We start from the raw sequence: 24,132 nt of genomic DNA, 5'->3' as shown, positions 1-24,132 counted from the left end.
AAATAAATTTTTGGGTTAGAGGTGTAACTTTGCCTAGCAGGCACAAGTCTCTTGATTCCAGATACAACATAAACAGTGTGGTGGCATATACCTGTAGTATCACCTGAGAGACAAGGGCAGGAGATCAGGATTTCAGAGTCAGCCTCAGGCACATAAAGCGTTGAGGGCCCGTCTGGGATGTTAGACTGTGTATTAAAAACAAAACCAAACCACCTCGTCTATTCATGCAAATAAGATGGAAGATAGTTATGGTTTTTTTTGGGGGAAGTTTAGAGCTTTAGCAGGGTAAATTTTACCACAGGTAATTTTTGAAGTGTGACCTTTCCTTCTCTTTTAGGTTGTTAGGAGCACTCTGTTGCTGTATTTGTGATCCAGGTGTAAATATGGTAAACCAAGAAATTAAACCAGCAGAATCCCTTGGCCAGCTACTATTATTTCATTTGAATTCCAAATCTGCCTTACAGAGAATTAGTGTCGCATTAGTAATCTGTGAATGGGCTGCTTTACAAAAGGTAAGGTTTATTCCTAAAATAATAAAGCAAATTTAGTAAAACCAATTTTTATTAGCATTTAGGACTATTTATAACATACAACACAAAAGTAAAAACATTTTTTTAATAAAAATTTAAGTTATGGGAAAGTATTCCATATAATATTGAGCATTGTTTTCCATTTAACTTTTAACTTGATTTTTTTTTAGCACCCCATTCATATCTAAGACTACTAAATTGCATTCATATTTAATATTTGTTCATTCTCTACAGTCTGTTAAAAAAATTCCTGTTAAGAGTCTTATGTATAAAAAGAGTCAGGTCATAACCTGACCGTATATATTCAGTTGGTCATTACTATAAAGTAGCACATTTTTAGTGCTTTTGTTTTTTGTTGCCTGTCTGTGTGTCTGTCTGTCTGTCTGTCTGTCTGTGTCTGTCAAGGGTTTCTCTGCATAGACTTGGCTGTCCTGGAACTTGGATCTGTAGACCAGGCTGGCCTCAAACTCAGAAAATCCACCCGAGTCTGCCTCCTGAGTGCTGGGATTAAAGGTGTGTGCCACCAGCATCAGGCCTGTGCTTTGTATTTTGGCATTCTGTTTGTCTGGATAGTAACAAGGGGAGAAATTTTGGTTGCAAGGAAAAGAAATCACCACATTTAAATTCATATCTTTGCTTCCAAATCTCTTTTAGCCTTTTTAACTTTAAGCTTCTGTAAGATGTACAATTTTGTTAAGACTTGTTTCTGTAAATCAAAGAAACTTCCTGCTGATTTTGTTTATTCCATTGACTGGAATTCTGGAAATTTAACTGTCTGCACTTGCTGTGAGAGTTGCTTGTTACTGCCTCTTAGCAGTTTGTCATAAGCGATGTCTAAAAGTAATTGAACCATGCTTTAATGCAATCGAGACCCCGCTTTGCCTCTGGAAAGAAGCAAAGCTTGTCTGTTTTGTTGTCAGGACACCATGTGCTGGAGAGGCAGTGATGCTGTGTTTTTGTGCCTCTCAGACTCAGCAGCAAGTGTTGACAGTTCGGTTTCTGGACCCTCACAGAGCTTCTCTGGATTTACTCTGTGAAGCCCAGGCTGATCACCCAGATCTCACAGAACCCCTCATGGCTCACCACTGAGGCCATTGTCCCTGTTGTTGGGGCAGGCAACAACCAGAGAGAGTGGGAAGGGTTAGTTAAATTTGGGGGCAGGTAAGTAGCTTTTAAATTATATCCATTTTTACAATACAGCATGTGAGGCTGTGGTTGAATTGTTAAAGATACCTAATAACAAATTTTGAACATTTTTTAGTGCATGCCAGATGTTTCCTGATTGATTTTTATAGTAATATACTTTTAAATGTCTGCTGTATTTATACATACATTTTTGAATAAATTCAGAGTACACTAAGAATAATTTGGTTGAAATTTAAATGGAATTATAGTAGTTACATGTGCATGTCTTATAGTCATATTAAAATTTCAGAGTAGTCTTGATATAATACTTTTCCTTTGTGTAACTAACTATTCTGGAAGATAACAGACTATAGATTCAAAATCTGTGGCAATGTAACATTTGGTTGTCTGAAGTGAAGATTTATATATCTCTACCTATATTTCTATCTTTTCCCTAAGTCTTGTTATCTATTGTATTTTAGGAGTGTAAAGCTGTTACCCTAGCTGTGCAACCGCGTTTACTTGATATCCTTTCAGAACATTTGTATTATGATGAAATTGCTGTTCCGTTCACACGAATGCAGAATGAATGTAAACAGTTTATATCATCATTAGCTGATGCACATATTGAAGTTGGTAATAGAGTAAACAACAATGTTTTAACAATAGATCAAGCTAACGACCTGGTGAGTAAAGAAGTAACTTTCTTCATTTTAGAGCATGAAGTAAAGATTAGAAACGTGTCATGTGCCAGGATAGAAACACTGATATGCGGGATCTTTGGAATCTATCCTGTAGTTCTTGTTCTGTAGAAATGTAGTTCCCTATATTGAATTGCTTCCAATTAGAGGACAGAAAACTAGTTACTAAAAAACTGTCCTACTGGTAAACTTGTTACTTCTAGGTGTATCCTAAGATTGTAGCCGATAGGAAGGACTGCTTTACAGTTTCCTTGGTATTTCTCCTCTTGGTGTAAGATGGGAAGATTTAGACACAAGCAAAAGAGGAAAGTAGTTCTGTGGCCTCAGGAACTTGGTCATTGAGTGTTAGGTTGACTTGGGTTCTGTATTTATGTGTCTCTACTTTGGGATGGAGGGTCTTACTTACCTGTAAGTTAATAAGCATTGGTTAAATGATAGGGTTAATTTGGAATTATTTGAAAACCTCCTCACTATACAATAGTTAATGAAGACTGACATAGCATAGTCTATTTAGGATAATGTTCAAAATTTTAAGTGTAGCAATGATCTGTAAGTCTTGAGCATCACTCCAGATGAACCAGACAAAGTACAGAGTGTAAGTTACATAGAGGGCATTTTGTTGTTTTGTGATAAGCATATTGGCATGGTCACATAGCTATAATTTAAAACCTTTTTAATTTTATTTTGATAGAAATACTGTGTCGTGTAACTTGCTTCCACAATAAATACAGCATTATCCACATCTTCTACTATGTCAGTGATTTATAGGTCTTAAAAGATAAATTCTTAGCAGGATATGGTGGCAAGTATTTGGCAATCCCAGCACTCGGGAGGTTGACGCAGGAGGATGACATAGAAGCAAGCTTGTGCTATTCGGTGAAACTGTCCCCCTAAACAAAACAACAACAAAAAATAAATACCCATGGAAAGTTGTGCTTTTCAATGCTTACATAGTTTTGTGATCAATAATTATTAAACTATACCATTTTAAGAAAGCTTTCAGTAATTGCAGTTAACCAGTAAAGATGACTATTTTTGTGGGGTGGGGTGGGGTGGTTGAGACAGGGTTTCTGTATATAGTCCTGGCTGTCCTGGAACTCTGTAAATTAAGCTGGCCTCAAACTCAGAGATCAGCCAGCCTTTGCCTTCAGAATGCTGGGAACAAAGGCATGTGCCACTACTTCCTGTGCTATATAAGCCTTTACAGTCTTGATGTACAGTCACTTAATTATAATAGTCAAAAGATAGGAAGAACCCAAATATTAAGCGATATAAATAAAATGTATAGAAGGATTAAATTCAAAAGTTAAATATTTGACAGAGAGTATCATTACATGCTACAACATAGATGATCCCAAAGAAGTTGTTTAGTATGAGAAAACCAGCAAAAGACTTATATTGAGGTTTCATTCACAAGAAACAACTAAAATAAACCTATTTGTTTCTGAGTGCTGGTGGTGCATGCCTTTGATCCCAGCACTTAGGAGGCTGAGGTAGTTAGTTCAAGGTTAGCCTGGTCTCTCGGTCTCCACGTCTCCCCTCCCCGTGTGTGTGTGTGTGTGTGTGTGTGTGTGTGTGTGTGTGTGTAGAAGGGAAATAGGCTTAGTAGGACTAGGGAAATGAGTTATTGCTAATGGTTATGAGTCTTTTTCAGGAAATTTATGGAAAAAATTCTTAATATACTGAAAATCACTGAATTAGGTACTTCAATTGAGTTAATTTATAGTGCAGGAATTATATTTTAATAAAGTTAGAATAACTAACAGTCTTTTAATGAAGCTTGTGATGTACCCTCTTACAGTGAACACTGCACTTTGGTTTGTGTATGTGTGTTTTTGTGTTTCTTCTGGGTTTTATCTCTGGTTGGTTGGTTTTCTAAGACAGGATTTCTTTGTATAGTCTTGGCTGTCCTGGTGCTCACACTGTAGTCCAAGCTGATTCTGTTTGTTTGTGGAGTAGAGACGTAGTTTGAATTTTGATATTACTCAAATTAACAGTTTGTATCTGCTTGTAGCTTTCATGTTTTACCAGTTAGGTAAAATGTGGTATATCTAATGGTACTTTTATTTCCTTTAAGAGACTGTGTCTTTTCTTAAAATGTATAATGTTACTGTTAAGACAGATTAAGCTAGACTTTTAGTTGGGCTATTTTAGACATACTTATCCACTTATATTTAGACATAGCTTACTAAATATTAAAATAATTCTTGATACTGTGGGACTTTTGCAAGTGAAACAGAAAACTGCCATTTAGGAATTTAGAGTATCTGGGATTATTGTAATTAATGATTTTAATTTCTTCTTTGTTTTTGTTTTTTTGTTTTCTAACTAGGTAACTACTATTTTTAATGAAGTCACATCAACTTTTGATTTAAATCCTCAAGTGTTACAGCAGTTAGATAGTAAACGGCATCAGGTCCAAATGACAGTTGCAGAGACGAACCAGGAGTGGCAAGTGTTGCAGCTGAGAGTACACACGTTTGCTGCGTGTGCAGTTGTGAGCTTGCAGCAGCTTCCGGAGAAACTAAATCCTATCATAAAACCACTAATGGAAACAATTAAAAAAGAAGAGAATACGCTAGTACAGAACTATGCTGCTCAGTACATAGCTAAGCTTCTTCAGCAGTGTACAACAAGGATGCCATGTCCCAATTCAAAAGTTATTAAAAACCTCTGCAGCTCTCTTTGTGTGGACCCATACCTCACGCCCTGTGTAACATGTCCAGTACCAACACAAAGTGGCCAGGAAAATTCTAAAGGTATATGTCTAAACCTTTATTTGCATAGAGAAGGAATTGACCATTTAAGCTTAGTGTCATTTTATAGGAATCATTTAAGCACAAATCTGATCTTTTTAGAGCTATTCTCTCCATTTCTTATTCTGATGAAAGAAAGCTGATGACAGAGTTGTATCCATCTGTGTACTTGCAGTCAGTCCTCTTCTGTGCAAATGTGCATACATATAAGAAGTGAGACAGTTGACTGAAGTCTGTCCAGCTGGCCTCTTAATCTTGAAAGTCATTTGTAGCTTATCATAGGCTAGAAAACTAGCTGAATTTATTTCATTAATTTAGTGACATGTTATGATGTGAGTAGTCTATTTGATAAATAATACCAAATAAACAAATTGCCTTTGTTTGTTTGCTTGTTTGTTTATTTATTTATTTGATTTATTTTGTGTATGGAGTACACTGTTGCTCTCTTCAGGCACACTAGACGAGGGCATCAGATTGGTTATGACCCACCATGTGGTTGCTGGGAATTGAACTCAGGACGTCTGGAAGAGCAGTCAGTGTTATTAACCACTGAGCCATTTTTCTAGCCCCAAATTTTCTATTTTTATGTAGAAAATTTATATGGAAAACAACCATTTCATTTAGATGATCTCAGAAATAAGTGTAGTCACATGACTAAGTTCTATATGATTTTCAAATTAAGACTTTAGAAAGCCTAAGTTATTTGAAATGTAATTACTTGTAATGTAAATAGATTTACAACATTTATAAGAACAAATGAAGGAAGACAGTTCCTTGTTTAATATTAATTTAAAAATGTAGTCAGGTCATCATCTTCCTATGTGAAGAGGTAGTTCTTTGAAGTGGCTAGTGTTTTTCTGAATTCATGGCGATTATGAATATTTAGAGAAAATATGGAATATTCTTTAATATTTATTCCTGGGCACTATCATTGCATGTGCTATTTTCATTGTTTTTTACTCCATAACTTTCATTGTATTTAATATAAGTCTTAATTAAAATAGACAATTTTGCTATCATTTTATTGTCTAACGCAGCAGCATCCTCTATAAAAATTGAGGTCTTACTGAGTTTATAATTACATTTTGTCTCTTTAGAGCAAAAACCATTTGCTCACCTATATTTTGATTAAATGGCTTTTTTCCTTATTAGGATCCAACTCAGAAAAAGATGGAATGCACCATACTGTCACCAAGCACAGAGGTATCATTACACTCTATAGGCATCAGAAAGCAGCTTTTGCTATCACAAGCAGGCGAGGTCCTATCCCTAAAGCAATCAAAGCTCAGATAGCAGATCTACCTGCAGGAAGTAGTGGGAATATCCTGGTTGAACTTGATGAGGTAAATAGTCCCCATCCTGTCCTCTCCCTCAATGAATGCTTTTACTCTTAAATATTTGGTTTCTAGATTCAGAACTAAGTTGTTAGCTTTCAGAATCGTATTTTTATATTTACAAAATGAAAGGACTGGTACTAATAGTATTTTAGCAACCTAACCTGAAAATTTTAATTTATATGTATTTATTTTGCCAGGTAGTAAATCCTTTTGATATAGATATGATTGTAGAATAGATATACTATTGTAGAATAGATATGCTGTTCATAAAAATAAACCAACTCATTTTCAAAGCATTGACTATAAAGGTTATATTAAACAGCAGTGATAATTAATTGTTCATTATCTTTTCAATGGCAAGAGTTTCTAGTGATGGACTTAGAACCATTTTACAAGCATCCAAAATATTAACACCTACCTTTAGTCAACCAGGTATTGCATTTTACCAGAGTAAGGACCTAAATTTAGTTCTCCATATGAACAGCCAGCCACCTCACTGTTAAATTCCTTCTTTGACTTACATTGACACACCAGTATAATATCTGCTGTAAAGATGCTTCCTATTTGTGTTGATTTATATGAATTTTACATTCTGTTTCATTATAAACTATTTTAAAATGTCCAGTGGGGTGGATGTGTTTAAACCAGACTCTCATGTATCACGGGTCTGCTTAAAACATACTGATGAGCTTCTGGTCCTCGTGTATCCACCTCCCAGGCACCACTCCCCCTGGTCTGTTTCAGCGCCAGGAATAAAGCTCAGGGCCTTGTCCATGCTGAGCAACATCCCCTGCCCATAGCCAGTGTTTCACTACGTGAATTAGGCTGCAGCGGTGGCACACACCGGTAATCCTACTACTTGGGCTGAGATAGGAGAATTACAAGTTTGAGGCCAGACTAGGAGGGAGGTAGGAAGGAGGATCAAATTAACATCCAGGGTGCGGATACTATTCCAGGACAGGGAATGCAGGCCGATGCTTTGCCCTAAGTCATAGCCATAGCTCTTACAGTAGCATATTAACAGCAGGATGACTATTCCTGGTTTTTGTATGGAAGACATGATCACTTACTGGGCTGCAGAGTAAACTGTTGGTGCTAAAATGTGGTTTTGTAAAATATGGGTCATGGGTAAGTTTCTCATTAAAACCACATCGTACTCTGTTTTCTTTTGAAACATTTTATAAATCTGTTTCACTTATTTATCTCCATAATTTTCATGAAAAATTTACCATGATCCCATACTTACAGCTTTATAACTTAAACAGCTACTTCAAATTCCATTTGGGGGGAGGTTAGTCCAGGCCAGCTTTAAACAAGCTCTTGTCACAGGTTTATCTCAACTTCCTGAGTGTACCACCATGCCCTGAACAGCTTTTCTTCTTTCAGTTAAAACTGTGTTATTTTAGGGAAGACTGTCTTATGACTCTTAATTACTGATGCATTTAAGAAAAGTATCACTCTTGGGGTTAGCAAATATATGGCCCCACCATTTCCCTGTAGTGATTTTAAATAAGAATAGATGGTTTCATCTCTGAGACTGTTGATTTTCTGGAGGGCAGTGAACATTTTAATAGTTAGGAGTTTGGGCCTGTGTGTCATTTATTATTGAAAAATGTTTGCAGTGGCCATAAATACATCCAGTTATTGTTTTTATTGATTAACAAAAGCACTATCAAAATTCTTTTCATTAAAACTATAATGTATTATGCTTTTTTCTAATATTCTTTCCAAATTGGATTTTAGGGTCAGAAGCCTTACCTGGTACAACGGAGAGGAGCTGAATTTGCCTTAACAACTATAGTGAAGCATTTTGGTGCTGAAATGGCAGTGAAGCTGCCACATCTTTGGGATGCTATGATTGGTCCACTGAAGACTATGATTGACGTAAATAATTTTGGTATGTGTTCATTTAAATCAGTTCAGGGTTTTCAGTGTGCATCACATATCGGTTTAAAAGAAAGCTGCTTATCTCTTTTTATCCTAGACTAGCATCTAAATTTTAAAGTGGGCGATAATTTTCATGTTAGTCTGTATGCTTTCCACCTTTTTTCTTATATATTTAAAAATAGATTTTGAAATGCATTATTATTTTAAATCTCTTCGATCGCTTTCAGTGCAGTACTTAAAGTCACACCATTTTTAATACAAAAAGCTTTGTTTAGGCTTATACACTAGCTGAGGGGGTATTAATTTCTTTTGTGGACTCTAGGTTCTAAAAATTAGTTACAAAGTGATAGAACTTTTATTTGAATAGATGGAAAGTCTCTCCTGGAAAGAGGTGATGTTCCTGCTCAAGAATTGGTGAATTCCCTGCAAGTGTTTGAAATAGCATCAGCTTCGATGGATTCTGCACTTCATTCCTTGGTAATTAATATGTGTGGTGCTTTTTCAGATAAAATAAATAGTCTTGTTGAGTAATTTTAATACTTGAAAAATGCGATTTTTGTTGTTACTAATGGCCTTTTAAAAAATATGGTATAACTAGATTCTTCCTTATGGGACTTGTGAATTGGGCGCAGGAATGAAACCCCAACGTGGAAACTTGAGGAGCATTGTGGGAAAAGTTTTGAAGCAAAGCAGACAGAGTAAAGAGCAAAGTGTAGGCCGTTTAGATCAATAGTAGGTAGAGCTCCATACAAGGAGGAACTCGGGCAGCAGGACGAGTCTTCAGGGTAAGCACAGGTGAAAGAGATCACCTACTAAGGTGGAGCTGGTCAGTGGCCAAGGGGATTCCAGTGTATGGAATTGGTTTTGGGTTGACTTTTAATATTATACTTCTAACAAGAGTTTTTATAGAGGGAAGAGGAAAAGTAGATTTGGTTTTAATTTTTAAAAAATCTATTTATCTATACTAGAGAGGTTCTTTGCCATTTATTGTGTTGCACAAAAGTCAATCTAGGAGATAGTGGTTAGGAGGAAAACTGTGTTAAGAATTTCTGATAAGGGCTGGAGAGATGGCTCAGTGGTTAAGAGCACTGACTGCTCTTCCAGAGGTCCTGAGTTCAATTCCCAGCAACCACATGGTGGCTCACACCATCTGTAATGAGATCAGGTGTCCTATTCTGGTGTGTCTGAAGACAGCTACAGTGTACTCATATATAATAAATAAATAATAAACATTATTTTTTTTTTTTCTGATAAGCTGTAGCAGCCTGTGTCTGTTTCCCAGTTTCTTAGAAGACTAGGTAGAAGGATTGCTTGTGGACCATAGTTTGAGGCTAGCCTGGACAACAACAGTCCTCTTCTCAAAGAAGGCTCTACCATCTTCTTTTTTATTGTTATTAGTAAAGAAAAAACTCCATCTTTATTCTCCTGTACTCAGCTGAAATGTAAGGCTGGCCTTCACTTTTGAATGAGTGCTTGGCTATTACTGGCAGCCTTGATTTTCTGTGCAGTGGACATTTCAGTGAGGTGCTGTTGCAGTCATATGTTGTGGTAAGCCAGAACTTGGAAATACCTACCAAAACCCAAAGTATGGTACCTAGAACAAAACCAGGAGCACTGAACTGTTTCCGAATTCCCTGGTAAGTAATGTAACTGTTTTAATTATTTGTAGCTGGTGCAGCATCTGCCTCATCTTTATATGTGCCTTCAGTACCCCAGCACTGCAGTGAGACACATGGCGGCTCGCTGCATCGGTACCATGAGTAAGATAGCTACCATGGAAACAATGAATATTTTTTTGGAGAAGGTACTTCCCTGGTTGGGAGCAATTGATGACAATGTCAAGCAAGAAGGTGCAATTGAAGCACTTGCCTGTATCCTTATTTTGTCAAACTTGAAAAATGTTATTCATTTTAATTAAGAATAATTCAGTTTATTCACTTTAAAATGCACATGATCTGCTTTACTCCAAATAACTGTTTTATATTTTATTTTGAAGTATTTTACATTTCACTATGAATTTATTATATCTTATTGCTAAAGTTTCACGTAAGAAGTTTAGAGAATTGCTTAAAATAGGTATCTTTTTAACACGCAAAAATACTTATATAATTTTAAACTACTAACCAGTCTGTTTATCTTACTTAATATTTTCTTCGTTTTAATCAAGTACTAGGTAGGTTATATATGTTTCTAAACTGTGCATTCTTTTTTTTCAGAGGAAAATTAATGAAATATATAATTAAGCTCTGGTTTCTCTTTAGATCATGTAAACTTGTGCCTTTTACTGCAATCTGACAAATCTAGAAATGTGCCGCAAGCTCTATTAAAGGACATGGCAGCCATTGTTTAATTTGGAATGTGTGAATCTCATGGATCAAAGCAAGAAAGGAGGAGAAGGTCAGACCAGTAGAAAACGCTGGTTCTTCTGGTTAAGAATTTTCACAGCTACAGAGAGAGGGTTCAGTACATCCAGGTGGTGATTTTTATGTTTCTTGTGGAAACTGAGAATTAATCTTTGTGTGGTACTGAATTGTCCCATGGAATCTGACTCCCTCTTCTGACTTTTTTAGGCACAAGGCATGCAAATGGTGCATAGTCAGACATGCAAATAAAATACCCAAGCAGCAGGATTTATAAAAATTTAAAAATAAACACACATGGGACTGAGGTTAGAGATGGTTCTGGGTATCAAATCCAGGACCCATGTTTTTAACCACTGGGCATCTCTTCATCCCCAGCTTTGTTTGCTTTTGGTCTTTTGAGGCAGGGTTTCTCTGTGTAGTTTTGGAACTCACCATATAGACCAGATTGGTTTTGAACTCAGATGTTTCTGTCTCTGCCTCCCAAGTGCTGGGATCAGAGGTTTGTGTCACCACTGCCTAACTTTCGATTTTATATTTTTAATTGTGATAGTTACATAAAAGAGTTCCAGCATGCAAATATAGTTAGGATTGCTAACAGAAATCATGACGTTGAGCTTGGCTGGGTACTGCCCATCTGTAATCCTAGCACAAGAGGTAGAATCAAAACGATCAAGAGTTAAGGCCATTCTGCACTTACAGAAAAACCTGTAAGTAATAGAAAGTAGAGTCAAGATAATTTATATACATATGTGAAAATATCAAGAAAAAGACTTCATTTTAAAGTTGAAGTTGCAATCTTTATATACTAGTACATGTGGATGTTTACCTGGGAGCTGTTGTGAAATTTCCTTAATGGCTTACTCAGGTGTTATGGAGCAGTTGGATGTTGGTATTGTTCCATATATCGTCCTTTTAGTTGTTCCTGTGTTGGGAAGAATGAGTGATCAAACAGACAGTGTGAGATTCATGGCTACTCAGTGCTTTGCAACGCTGATTAGGCTGATGCCACTTGAGGTAAGTGGAAGAGATTTGGGTCCATGACGATTTATTTTGTGTGTGTGTGTGTGTGTGTGTGTGTGTCAGGGCTGTAGGTGCCTGTAATGGAGGTCAGAGGTCCAGCCCCATCGTAAGACCTCAGTCTGTTGCACTGTGGTGTGTCCCGGCCACTGGCCACAAGCACAGCTCTACTTGGTTATTGTAATTTTTAGGTCTCCATGAGTAAAACTAGTCTTAAAAGAATAATAATTATATGATGATCCAAAGTTAATAATTTGTAAATATTTTGGATTTAAATTTTTTTGTGGTACTGGGGATTGAACATAAGTCTTGTACCTTGTACATGGTAGGTGAGTGTTCTACCAATTAGCTAACATTCCTTAGCTCAGAAATATTTATCTCAAGATTATGATTGGCTGAGAAGGTGATTCAGTGGCTAAGAGTACTTGATGTACAAGTATGAGGACCTGAGTTTGAATCCCCATCACCCACATAAAAACTAGATGTGGCCAGTCACAGTCTGTCACTCTGACACTAAGGGACAGGGACAGGAGGATCACTGGGCTTGCTGGCTGCCATCTTGGCTCTGGTTCAGGTTCAATGAGATATTGAAGGGTATGTTAGAGAGTGACAGAGCAGGACTCCAGGTATCTCTCCTTGGCCTTTGTGCAGGCATGGATTCAAAACACACTCTGTCAATACTGAAACATAAGGCTGGATACAGCCAGGGCATGTATGAGTACATCAGAGAATTTAGTGGAATACTGATGCATTTTAGTTATTTAAGGAAAAAAGAGGCTAGTTTAGCAAACAGGTCTTCCCCCCCCCCCCAATAGATTATATTTAGAAAAGGTCAGAAGTACTTTGTATATATTTCACATTTGTCTTATGCTCAAGAATAAGATTTAATAGCTTTTCCCATTTTCACCAGCCCAGCAAGGGCCTTTCTAGATGAAGCTAGCTGGTGAGTTGTAAATGTCACTAGGACATTTGGTGCTCTTGCTTAGATTCTTTCTCAGGCTCAAGCAGTTTTGCACTAAGCTGCACAGGTGTTAACACAAGAAATACAGTGCACAATCCCTTCTTTGTTATAAAACAAAAAAATTTGACTTTCACAGGGTGACATTTACATCTTCGTAACAGCTTCATGGTGAACATTTTCTTTGCTATTCATTATTGAACCAATAAAGACTGTGAATCCTTAAAAAAACACAGAAAATTTGGGGAGATTTATTAGAACTTTTGTATACCATATTTTTGAGATTTAATATCTGAAGACTTCAGAACACTGGGAAGATGATATGATTAATAACATAGAGTGTAAAGTAGGCTATCTGTATCTTAGTTTATTAACACTTATTGCAAGTTAAAGTCCTAACTGCATTTTCTTTTTCTAATTTTTCAAGCACTTTAATATCTTTAGATTTATTTACTATCAAGTTTTTATATTATTTTTAATCATGTGTGTATGTATGTATGTTTGCCTTGGTAAAACAAATTATTGCAGTAACATTTTAGGATGGAAATTTTTAGTAAATGGCATAGACTATAATAAAATCAAAGCCTTTTAGAAAGCCTCGTCCCTTACCCATCCCCCATACAAAGCCCAAGCATTTGTTAATACTTCTTTTTGAGAGAAGATCTCACATTGCTGACCTCAAATTCTCTGTGTAGCTGAGCATGAACTTGAATTTTGCCTTCAGCCCTGAAGGCTGTGACTGGGCTGGTGTAGCTGCAGTGCTAGCATTGAGCTCCAAGCTCTTTGCATGTCAGTCAAGCACTTAACAAATGAGCTGTGTATTCCTCTCAGGCCTGATTTTAATACATCTCCAACATATTTCAGGCAGGCATTCCAGACCCTCCAAACATGTCAGAAGAATTAATCCAGTTGAAAGCAAAAGAGCGACACTTTTTAGAACAGTTGTTAGATGGGAAGAAGCTAGAAAATTACAAGATCCCAGTGCCAATCAATGCTGAACTCAGAAAGTATCAGCAGGTAAGTTTGTTTTTCTTAAAAAGCGAAGTCACTTTTTCTATTTGATGTGGTAAAGTCTTAAGTCTAGTGTCCTATTTTACTTTATCTAGGTTCATATAAACACATTTTACAAGAAAAAGATTCCTATGCTCTCCTTACATTTATAGTTTTCCTTTCTCCACTCGACCTAGGATGGTGTGAACTGGTTAGCCTTCCTCAATAAGTATAAACTTCATGGGATTCTGTGTGATGACATGGGCTTAGGAAAGACATTACAGTCCATCTGCATCCTGGCAGGAGACCACTGTCAGAGGTAATTCAAAACAGTGTTTCTAAATAAAGGTTCTAAATCCGATCAGTGTAAACAAATTGCTTACGTGCTGTTTCTTTTGTAAAGGGCTCAGGAATACGCAAGATCGAAACTGGCAGAATGCATGCCGCTTCCTTCCTTGGTGGTTTGCCCACCAACATTAACAGGGCATTGGGTAGATGAAGTAGGTAAATTTTGCTCCAGAGAATATCTCAATCCATTGCATTATACTGGCCCTCCCACAGAAAGGATAAGGTAAGAGCTGTGCAACAAAAAGGTTCCTAGTTTAAGACTTTTGGAAACAAATTTATTAAAAGTGAACTGTAGTTAGATCTGTAATTAGACCCATAGAAACCCGGCTTTAAGAAAATGGTAAGAAGGTAACAGTGAAGTTCACCAGAATGAAGGACTTGAACCGTTCTCCCACCCACTGTGGTTCTAACTCTGAGAAACTAGCTGCAGCCATGTTCACCCGGTGTGTGCTCTTGAGGACCTTCTGGCCACAGCACCTCTTTGTTCTTTTATTTCAGACTCTTCCTATTTTCTCAGTTTTCTTCTCCTTTGCTTCCTTTATGTGTACTTTTGGTTCACAGTGGCTGTTCTAGATATACGACTGTCAAGGCAGCAAGTGTGTGCTCAGTTACTCTCAGCTGCTGGTTCTCAGCCTGTGGGTCACGACTCCTTTGTTAGTTGCATATCAGATATTTACATTACAAATTATGACAGCAGTTATAGTTATGAAGTTTTATGGCTGGGGTCACCACAAACTGAGGAACTGTATTACAGGGTCACAGCATCAGGAAGGTTGAGAATCACTGTGCTAAAGTCTTACTTATTGGCGATCAGTGTAAAGGTCCTGATCATAGGTCCTGAGTCAGAGGTCACTTAAATTTGTTAAGTGGACAGAGTGAGGATTTGAATGTAAGCAGTTCAAATGTTTGCACTCACAGTTCAGTATGTCACTTAGTATTCATTCATGTGTGATAGGAATTCTGCTTCTTAGCTCACCTCACAGGGCATCAGTCCACTCCCTTGAGAAGAATTTTAAGACTGGGATATTGCTTTAGAAGCAACTGGAATACTCTTACTTGTTCTTCTTTCCCAAAGGTAGTTTATTGAGTTTGTAGGTTGTTCGTCAGATTATTCTACAGTCAGTGGTAAATGACCCTGGGCAGTCGCTGACCACATTCTCCTAGCCCCACTACCTACCATGCTAAGTAGATCTTTCCTCTTTCAGAGATCTCAGTCCTGGACATGATAGGCTGGCTGTTAATCGTATTCATAGGATATAATCTTGTGAATAGTTCAACCTAGTTCTGATGCTTCATCTTTTTATTCATTATGGGGATATAGGATGGATAAGCCCTGTTTAGCTTGAATAGTAAAGGAATTAATGTGCCTCAAAAGAAGAGATCTTCACAAAGTTCTTTGAGTTAGGTGCTTATCTTTTTTCTGAGCCACATATCAGTTCTGAAATTCTATGAAGACGAGTGCTGGCTCTCACCTTTAGCTTTTAATCCCAGCTCGGGGCAGAGGCAGTCTGATCTCTTGAGTTCGAGGCCAGCCTGGTCTGCAAAGTGAGTTTCAGGACAGCCAGGGCTACACGGAGAGACCTTGTCTCAAACAACAAAACCAACCAACCAAACAAACAAACCAAAAAAGAAAAGCAAAATAAAATGGCATTAAGAAATTAATTCCTTTCTTATTTTCTTTTAAGGTTGCAACATCAAGTAAAAAGGCATAATCTGATAGTAGCCTCATATGATGTTGTGAGGAATGACATTGACTTTTTTAGGTAAGAGTTGAGATATTCTTTAGAAAGGGAGGGTAAGGTGGGATAATGTGGGTGCTGAGTATGATCAGTATTCTTGACACACACGTGTGACATGTCAGCCAAACTGTCACTCCTTACAGTCAGTGCATGACAATTTGAATTTTAAAACTTTGTTGGGAGAAAGCACAAAAGAGATTTCAGGCTGCTGGAACATAATGTTTTACACTGAATTGTGGCTATGTATACAATATACCTTAGGATCCATACATTCATTCACATCAGAATTGTAGATTCGTCTGTATGTATTCACTATTTCCATGAAGTACTTTTAGCAAAAAAAGAAAAAAAAATGTAATTGAGAATACTTAATTTTTTGGCTTCTAAGATTGTTCCTATAATGCCTGATATGTAAGAAAAGATGGATAACAATTTTTATTTTTCCTTAGAAATATTAAATTTAACTACTGTATTCTTGATGAAGGCCATGTGATAAAAAATGGAAAAACCAAGTTGTCAAAAGCAGTAAAACAACTGACTGCTAACTATAGGATTATTCTTTCTGGAACACCAATCCAGGTAATTGTTTACAGTTCTTCCTGTTTTAAAACAGAAATAACAAACTTGCCAGGTGTCGTGGCACTTCATGGTAAATTAAGGAGTCTTTTAGTTTATAAAGATGACCCAAGAAATCTCCAGTACTTAGATTGTTTTTGTAAAGGCTCCTTTGGTTTGTGGTAGTAGCATACAGGTTTTGTCTGTTTATGTTTTTGTTTTGAGACAAGGTCTTATTATGTAGCCCTGGCTGGTCTGAAATCCACTAGATAGACCAAGTTGGTTTTCAGTTCATTGTAATCCCCCTGTCTCTGCTTCCTGAATGCTGAGATTACAGATATGCATGACCACACCTGGCCTTTCATAATTAATCTTTTTTTTTTCCTTTTTGGTTTTTGAGACAGGGTCTCTTTATGAAGTCCTGGTTGTCCTAGAAGTAGCTCTGTAGATAAGGCTGGTCTTAAACTCCCAGAGCTCTACCTGCCTCTGTCTCCCAAGTGCATTACCACTTAAAGGTGTCTATCACCACTGCCTGGCCATAATTAATCTATTAGATTAATTAGATGTATATATTTAATTTTATGTGTATGAGTGTTTAAGGAGATCACAGAGACCAGAAGAGGGTGTCACATTCCATGGTACTGGAGTTGTGACTGTTGCCACTATGTAGGTGTTGGGAACTGAATCTGGGTCCTCTGTAAGAGCAGCAACTCTGAGCTATCTCTCAGGGTGTCCCATCTTTTTTGCCATTACATAGTGAGACTAGCCCAGAACTCACTATAGATCAAGCTGTAGACAAACTCACAGATTTGCTTGCCTCTTAGGTCAAGTTTTACTAAAGGTCATACTTAAATTCTAATTTTAGGCTGTTTGAATAAGACTTGTTTGATGTATAAAACAGGTTTGATCCTACCCTGACCATTCTACTTCTGTAGTTACCTAGAAATCTGACTTATCAGTGAAAGTTTGGAACCATCATAGAAATGAATATCACATAGTAGAGGTGTGAAACTTCAGCAAATATTTTCACTTTGTAGAACCATATGTTCTAGCTCTAAAAATTAATGGGTTTTTCTTAGGGCACGCTTTGTTGTGTAATCGCATAGCTGGTCTCAAGTTAGTTTCACTTCCCTCAGCTCCTCATGTATCAGGATACAGAACCCTTTGACTCCACCACTCCTTAGTCAGGGGCAGGTAGATCTGTGTGAATTTGAAGTCGGCCTGATATACACAGGTAGTTCTACAACAGCCCAGGCTATAAAGAAACTCAATAAAAATAAAAAGTAAGAAAAAGGGGATTCTGAGGCTTACAGTACAGATAGTTTAATAAGCACTGCATATTTTAATAATCATTAAAGATAGGCTCAGTATCTGTAAGACATTATTTTGTTGTGTTAGGGCTCAAACCCAGGGCCACAGTGAATTCAAGCAATTGTTAAATTCTGAATTAACCCCCTAGCCCAAAGTTGTTTTTGGTATGTGTCTGTTTTAAAGTGCATTAAAAGGGGATAGGAGAGTCTTAGATTTTATTACTGTTATCATCATCATCACTTTGGTTTTTCGAGATAGAGTTTCTTTGTGTATTTCTGGATGTCCTGGGGTTCGCTTTGTTAACCAGGTAGATAGACCTTTAATTTACAGAGATCTACCTGCCTCTGCCTCCCAAGTTCTGGGATTAAAGGCACATGCCCTATTTTAGATTTTAAATAGGTTACTATGTATACTTGATTGAGACATCAGAAGGTTTGGGGTTCTGTCTAATTAAAGGCCATCTGTCAGGTGGGTTTCTCCTCTCAGAGCTTTAGAGGGCTTAGAGGGGTGTTCATGTTAGAGAGCAGCTGAATGTGCTGAGGGGGAGCCTGGGCTTCTAAGGTGTCTAAAGAAGAAAATAGTGGGGAGGCACACTAGGACCCATATCTGCTGGGGAATATTTTCCAAAGTGAAGAAAAGGTAATTGGTGATTCTTTTTCTGTTCAGAACAATGTTTTGGAGTTGTGGTCATTATTTGATTTCCTTATGCCTGGATTTTTGGGTACTGAACGCCAGTTTGCTGCTCGATATGGCAAACCTATATTAGCAAGTAGGGATGCACGAAGCTCCAGTCGAGAGCAAGAAGCAGGTAAGCAAAGAATTATAGTAAGTCCTCATGGTCAGGAGCTTGGTGTGTTACAGACATTTAAAGCCATGTTCTCACTGTTGACAGGTGTTCTTGCAATGGACGCACTGCACCGGCAAGTCCTGCCGTTCCTTCTCAGAAGAATGAAAGAAGATGTTTTGCAGGATCTTCCACCTAAAATTATTCAAGACTATTACTGTACTCTTAGCCCTCTCCAGGTTAGGAGTGTGGTCATTGTAGTTATTGGTAGAATATTATTAGCAGGACAGCCTTTAGTTTTATCAGATGTCCATTGATAATTATTTATTTGATGACTTTCTGGACTGATTCCTTATTGCTGTTAATGATAAAGTATAAACATGAACTACATCTCTAGTGGAGGAGTCTAGAGCATTTCCTGTCGAAGGGACAGAGTACTTTCTCTAAAGATAGTAATCCTGTTCTACAGATTATAAAATAGAGACCAATGCTCTTCTCCCCTCCAAGTATAAGGGAATAAACTACTACTGAGTAAGCTCCCATCCCCCCACTTACTTGTTAAGATATTCACTTAAAGAAAGCACTGTAACTTCTGTTAGGCATATCTAAGATTTGGGGTCATTTTTGAGTGAAATAAGGCTTGAACACAGGTCATAGAGAAGGTAAGAGCTGATCTGTATTGGAATTGGGACTGCCTGACTGGTAGACAGGTGCCATATGCAACATGAATGTGCTCACAGGAGGCTGATTCACATGCCTGGCAGAATATCTTGGGATGGTATAGGATTTAGCCACACAGAGTGGTATCTTGATGTCATGATATAAATCATTTATTTTTTTTAGAATTTTTATTTTATATTTTCAAACAACTAATAATTGAACCTACAAGAATCAAAAAGGGGCAGAGAGGGTGCCAATACACACACACACACACACACACACACACACACACACACACACACACACACAGCCCTATTAAGACTGAAATCTATGAGTGGTATTGTATCATCTTTCTGACAGCGTTTATTATTGCATAGTTTCTGTTTTTGCACACTCAGCAAAAATGAGAAAAAGTAAGCAACTTGCCTAATAATTTGAGTTAAGTATAAAGTCTTGATCTTTAGCATGTTATTGTACTTGAAGTATTAGTTGTTTTCTATCAGTGTTCCAAATAAATTTTACCCATTTCTGACTTTATGCACAGAGACTATTAGAAAGGAGTTTTATTATGAGGCTTTCCTTGTACTCTCCTCAGAGAAACCATTTGTCAGACTTTTCACTTGGATGTTTAGTTTATATACTGTTTCATTATTGTTTGGTTTGGCAAGGTCAAATGCATCAAAGACTCATAGAATTATCCCAAATCTGACCTTACTCTCTTCTGGTATATATTAGTGTAGTACCCAGTATCCAATACTGATCTGTTCACCTTGGAATTATGGGCAGGGAGCTCTGGTTCTTCTGTGACTTACCATCTGGTCTACAGAGTGAGTTCCAGAACAGAGGGGGGGGGGACAAGAAAATGAAAGGAATGTCTTAAGAGTAATGGGACACTTTTTGCCCTTTGGGGTTGGGATAATGGAGATATCCTAGTGATGGTGCTATAGTGCAGGCAAAAACCACGTTTAAGTCATCTGGAGGGAGAGAACCCCAGAAGAAAGGGACATTTTGCTTTTGTTTAGCATTTATGGATTTGTGTTCTGTGACTTTTGTTCTTCCATCCTTGATAGATTTTACTTCCTTTTGCATTATGTTAGTCAATACAAGGTAATGCTTTAAATTAGCAGCAAGATTCTTTTAAAATCTAGTCTCAGAAGGGACTGATAGGGTTGTTGTTGTTGTTTTTTAAAAAGCCTTGTGTTAAAGATTTTTCTCATTTACTTGTAATGGATCTGACTTTATTGATAATTTATTTTCCTGAATGGAGGAATAATTTAGTGTTTGTGTGTATGTTCACTTTGCAGCTGAACTTAACACATTAATTTTCATTTATTTGGTAAATGTAATTTTAAAGGAACTTACATACAGATGGAGTGAATTATCTCTAATATCAATAATGAGGTAGTGGTGTCTTAGTTTGCTTTCATTTATAAAGGCTGCTTTAATTTACTGTTTCTGGCAAGTATGCGCGCACGCGCGCGCACACACACACACACACACACACACACACACACACACACGAAACTTTTTTTTTCTTAGATGTATATTAACTGTTTCCCTGGGATAATTTCACAGGTTCAGCTTTATGAAGATTTTGCTAAGTCACGTGCCAAGTGTGATGTTGATGAGACTGTATCTTCAGCTGCACTTTCAGAAGAAACTGAAAAACCAAAACTTAAAGCTACAGGTCATGTATTCCAGGTAGAGGTTATAAACTACTTTTAAAATTAAAGAATGTCCTTTAGTGGGGGCAGTTATATAGTTTATATAGAAGATTAAACTGCATATTCCTCTTTTTTCAACACTGTATATAACATGAAAATTATCAAACACCTATTTAATATTTCCTGGTGTTGTTTGTTGAGAGACAGACTTATGTAGCTCAGGCTAGCTGCATGGTCACCATGGCAAATGGTGTATGAACCTCTGTTCTTGATTCTCCTCTTTTTGCCTCCAGAGTGCTGGGATTACAGGCATGTGCTGCCACACCCTGCTAAAGTTAATGTCAGCAGTGAGAAATGCTTTAATGTAGCACACGTTTGAATTGCATGAAAAGGAGGCTTTAGAATGAAGGGCCTTACTTTTCAGAAAACAATGAGCTAAATACAGTGCCGTGTGGGTGACCATCTGGAAGCTGACATGAACATCCTTTTCGCCTTTTTTGTCTTTTGTTTTTCAAGACAGTTTCTCTGTGTAGCCCTGGCTGTCCTCAAATTCAGATATCTGCTTGCCTCTGCCTCCCAAGTGCTGGGATTAAAGGTACACACCACCACCACCTTTATCTTTCTAGATTGTTCTCCACCTTGTATAGTGAGGGAATCTCTTGTTGAGCCTCAAAGCTTGCTGTTCAGGCTTATCCAGCCAGGGGATCCCTAGTATCTTTTACCATGCACTGTCCTCAGGATTTTTGTTCTTTCTTTTTTAAATGTAGGTTCTAGGGATCTGAACTCTGGCCCTCATGCTTGTGGCACATGGTTTATGTGCTAAGCCATCTTGCTCTGAGCTGGTTTTTGAACACTGAGTAGGAATTTTCTGGACAAATGGAATAGGGAGGGAAGGGTACAAATTACAAATACTTAGGTGTGAAAATGCATTTACAGAGTTGTTTTCCCTTCTAAAGGCATTGCAGTATTTACGTAAACTCTGCAACCATCCGGCATTGGTCTTAACCCCTCAGCATCCAGAATTCAAGAGTACTACTGAAAAACTGGCAGTTCAGAATTCTTCTCTTCATGATATTCAACATGCCCCTAAGCTCTCAGCCTTGAAACAAGTATGTAATGATAAAATAATGTTCCTAATATATAATAATATTAGAGCACCCAGATGTTTGCAAAGATTATTCATGTGCTTACTATTTACTGTATTTCTAAGTTGGGCTTACACATTTTTTATAGCTTTTAAAAAACAATGACAGGCCATTTTAACTGTGCCTTTCTGACATTACAGTCTCAGTCACCATTATAGTCCCTGAGGACTCTGGGTCACAGAGCCATTGCCTACTGAGCAGTCACTTACCATGCCTAACCTGCTTTCTGTGACTTCCCTCTTCAACTGTTTCATGTAAATGGAATCATACAGTGTTGTGTTTTTTTTTTTTTTTTTTTTACTGGCTTTTTAAATTTTATTTTTATTTACTTAATTACTTTATTCTCTCATTTAGTTTTTGAGACAGGGTTTCACTGTGTAGCCCTTGACTGGCTTGTAATTTACTGTGTGGTCCAGGCTGACCTCAAGCTCACACATCTGCCTGCTTTTCTCAGTATTGAGATTAAAGATGCGCATGAATCACTATACATGATTGCTTATTTAAAGAAGTTACTTTATAGCTTTTGAGACACCCATGTCACTGCTTTGAATTAACATTAACAGAAGGGGGAAGTAAGCTGGATGGTCAATTTTAGCCTCAAGTACTAATGGGCTGATACTGGTTACAAATATATTTGACCTTTTCTTTCTACAGAAATACTTGCAGTAGCTAGCATATGTGGTAGCAAATACTTGTTGTCTACTTCTGTTGAATGAGAGTGTAATGCTTTCTTCCCCAAGTTGCTGTTGGACTGTGGTTTGGGAAATGGCAGTTCTTCGGAGAGTGGCACAGAGTCTGTTGTGGCACAGCACAGAATACTGATCTTCTGTCAGCTTAAAAGCATGCTTGATATAGTAGAACATGATCTCCTCAAGCCTCACCTGCCGTCTGTCACTTACCTGAGACTAGATGGCAGCATACCTCCTGGACAGAGGCATTCCATTGTCTCCCGGTAAGTCGCTCCTTCTCCTCAGCTACTGAGCCAACTAATGGTGAATTTGTTGTCGCTCAGGAAGGAAGGCGTTGCCTACAGTAATGTTTTCTGTGGGTAAATGCCTACAGGTGTGCTACTGGGTAATCCAGTCCCAGTAAATGTCACGTAATACAGACATACAGAAGGTCTGTGAGGGAAGCAGTGGTTGTGTTAGGAGAGCAGGAGGAAGAACGAGTGTTAGGCAACTGCTTTCCTCTGCTGCTGGGGGTCAGAATGGAAGCAAGCCAATAGGTAGCTTAGCTAAAATCTCTGTCCTACCTACTGTTTCTCTGCTAAAAACAAGTAGTAAACCAACTCATCTAGGAAGCAAAATGCAAACTCTGCCCGAAATACATCTATGAAATCAACATTCCGAGAAGACAGACTCCCAGGTTCAATTCCAAACCTCAGACTCTCTTCTAATGTATTCTTTTAGGCAGGGTCTCCTCAGACTCAGAACCACCAGTAAGGCTGGTCTTTATAGCCAAATTCCTCCAGGTATTTCTGTCTCCACTTTCTATAGCTTGAATTAACAATCATGTGGCACGCATGTAGTCTGTAGAGATCTGAACTCAAGTACTCTTGTGTAAGTGCGTTACCCACTGACCATTGCCCCAGCTCTTGTTATTTGTCTTAATGACTGTTCTGAGGAGTTATGTTTATATTGGATCTTTCAGCTGTTTATTTCATTAGCCCAGTTATTGATTTGGTTGGTTTTTTGGTGTTTAGTTTGTCTTCACTGTGTATTGTACATATTAATCCTTTAAGGTTAGCAAAGATTTTCCCCCATTCTGTAAGCTGCCTCTTCATTTGACTTTGTTTCTTTGACAAACAAGTTTTTAATTCCATGTAATCCTGTTTCTTAGTTCTTGGTATTATTTCTTGAGTGATTGGATTCCTTTTTAGGAAGTCCTTGACAATGTCTATATTCTAATTAGTTTCCCTAACTTTGCCTCTAACACTCGGGACATTTCAGTTCTTTATTAAAGTCTCTGATCATTTAGAAATGTTCTTCTTGTACAGGGTGACAGGGATGGAGACGTGGAGATCCAGTTTTCATAGCACAGTCAGCTGACAAGGGCTGTCTTTACCCAGCACGTGTTTTGGGCGTTGTGCTGAAGTGAGTGTATATTTGGGTCCTTTGTCATATTGCGTTGTTTTCAGTGTCTGTGTCCTTGAAATATGCTGTTTCCTGTGGCTTGGAAACCAGCTATGGTGACATCTCTCTTTGTTTCTTTTGCTCGTATGGCATTGGCTTATTCCAGGTCTTCTGTGCTTAATATGAATAG

The 24,132-nt window shown here is 37.7% G+C and overlaps 1 protein-coding gene across 1 annotated transcript in view; it reads left to right on the top strand.

Annotated features, from left to right (window-relative positions):
- The window catches only part of BTAF1 (B-TFIID TATA-box binding protein associated factor 1), an 81,653-nt gene that overhangs the window by 48,329 nt on the left and 9,192 nt on the right, over nt 1-24,132 (top strand). The window contains exons 18-35 of the mRNA XM_080911483.1: nt 338-512; nt 2,138-2,341; nt 4,689-5,115; nt 6,265-6,455; nt 8,193-8,346; nt 8,704-8,813; nt 10,006-10,207; nt 11,565-11,713; nt 13,539-13,691; nt 13,862-13,983; nt 14,068-14,235; nt 15,698-15,775; nt 16,201-16,330; nt 18,284-18,425; nt 18,510-18,640; nt 20,637-20,762; nt 21,682-21,834; nt 22,611-22,822. Coding sequence (XP_080767609.1) covers nt 338-512; nt 2,138-2,341; nt 4,689-5,115; nt 6,265-6,455; nt 8,193-8,346; nt 8,704-8,813; nt 10,006-10,207; nt 11,565-11,713; nt 13,539-13,691; nt 13,862-13,983; nt 14,068-14,235; nt 15,698-15,775; nt 16,201-16,330; nt 18,284-18,425; nt 18,510-18,640; nt 20,637-20,762; nt 21,682-21,834; nt 22,611-22,822 — 3,027 coding nt within the window. The remainder of the gene's footprint in view (nt 1-337; nt 513-2,137; nt 2,342-4,688; nt 5,116-6,264; nt 6,456-8,192; nt 8,347-8,703; nt 8,814-10,005; nt 10,208-11,564; nt 11,714-13,538; nt 13,692-13,861; nt 13,984-14,067; nt 14,236-15,697; nt 15,776-16,200; nt 16,331-18,283; nt 18,426-18,509; nt 18,641-20,636; nt 20,763-21,681; nt 21,835-22,610; nt 22,823-24,132) is intronic.

Source organism: Micromys minutus (genome assembly GCF_963924665.1).
Source record: "Micromys minutus genome assembly, chromosome: 2".
NCBI lineage: Eukaryota > Metazoa > Chordata > Mammalia > Rodentia > Muridae > Micromys > Micromys minutus.
Note: the sequence above shows the minus strand (reverse complement) of the source record. Positions and strands in the feature narration are given on the sequence as shown.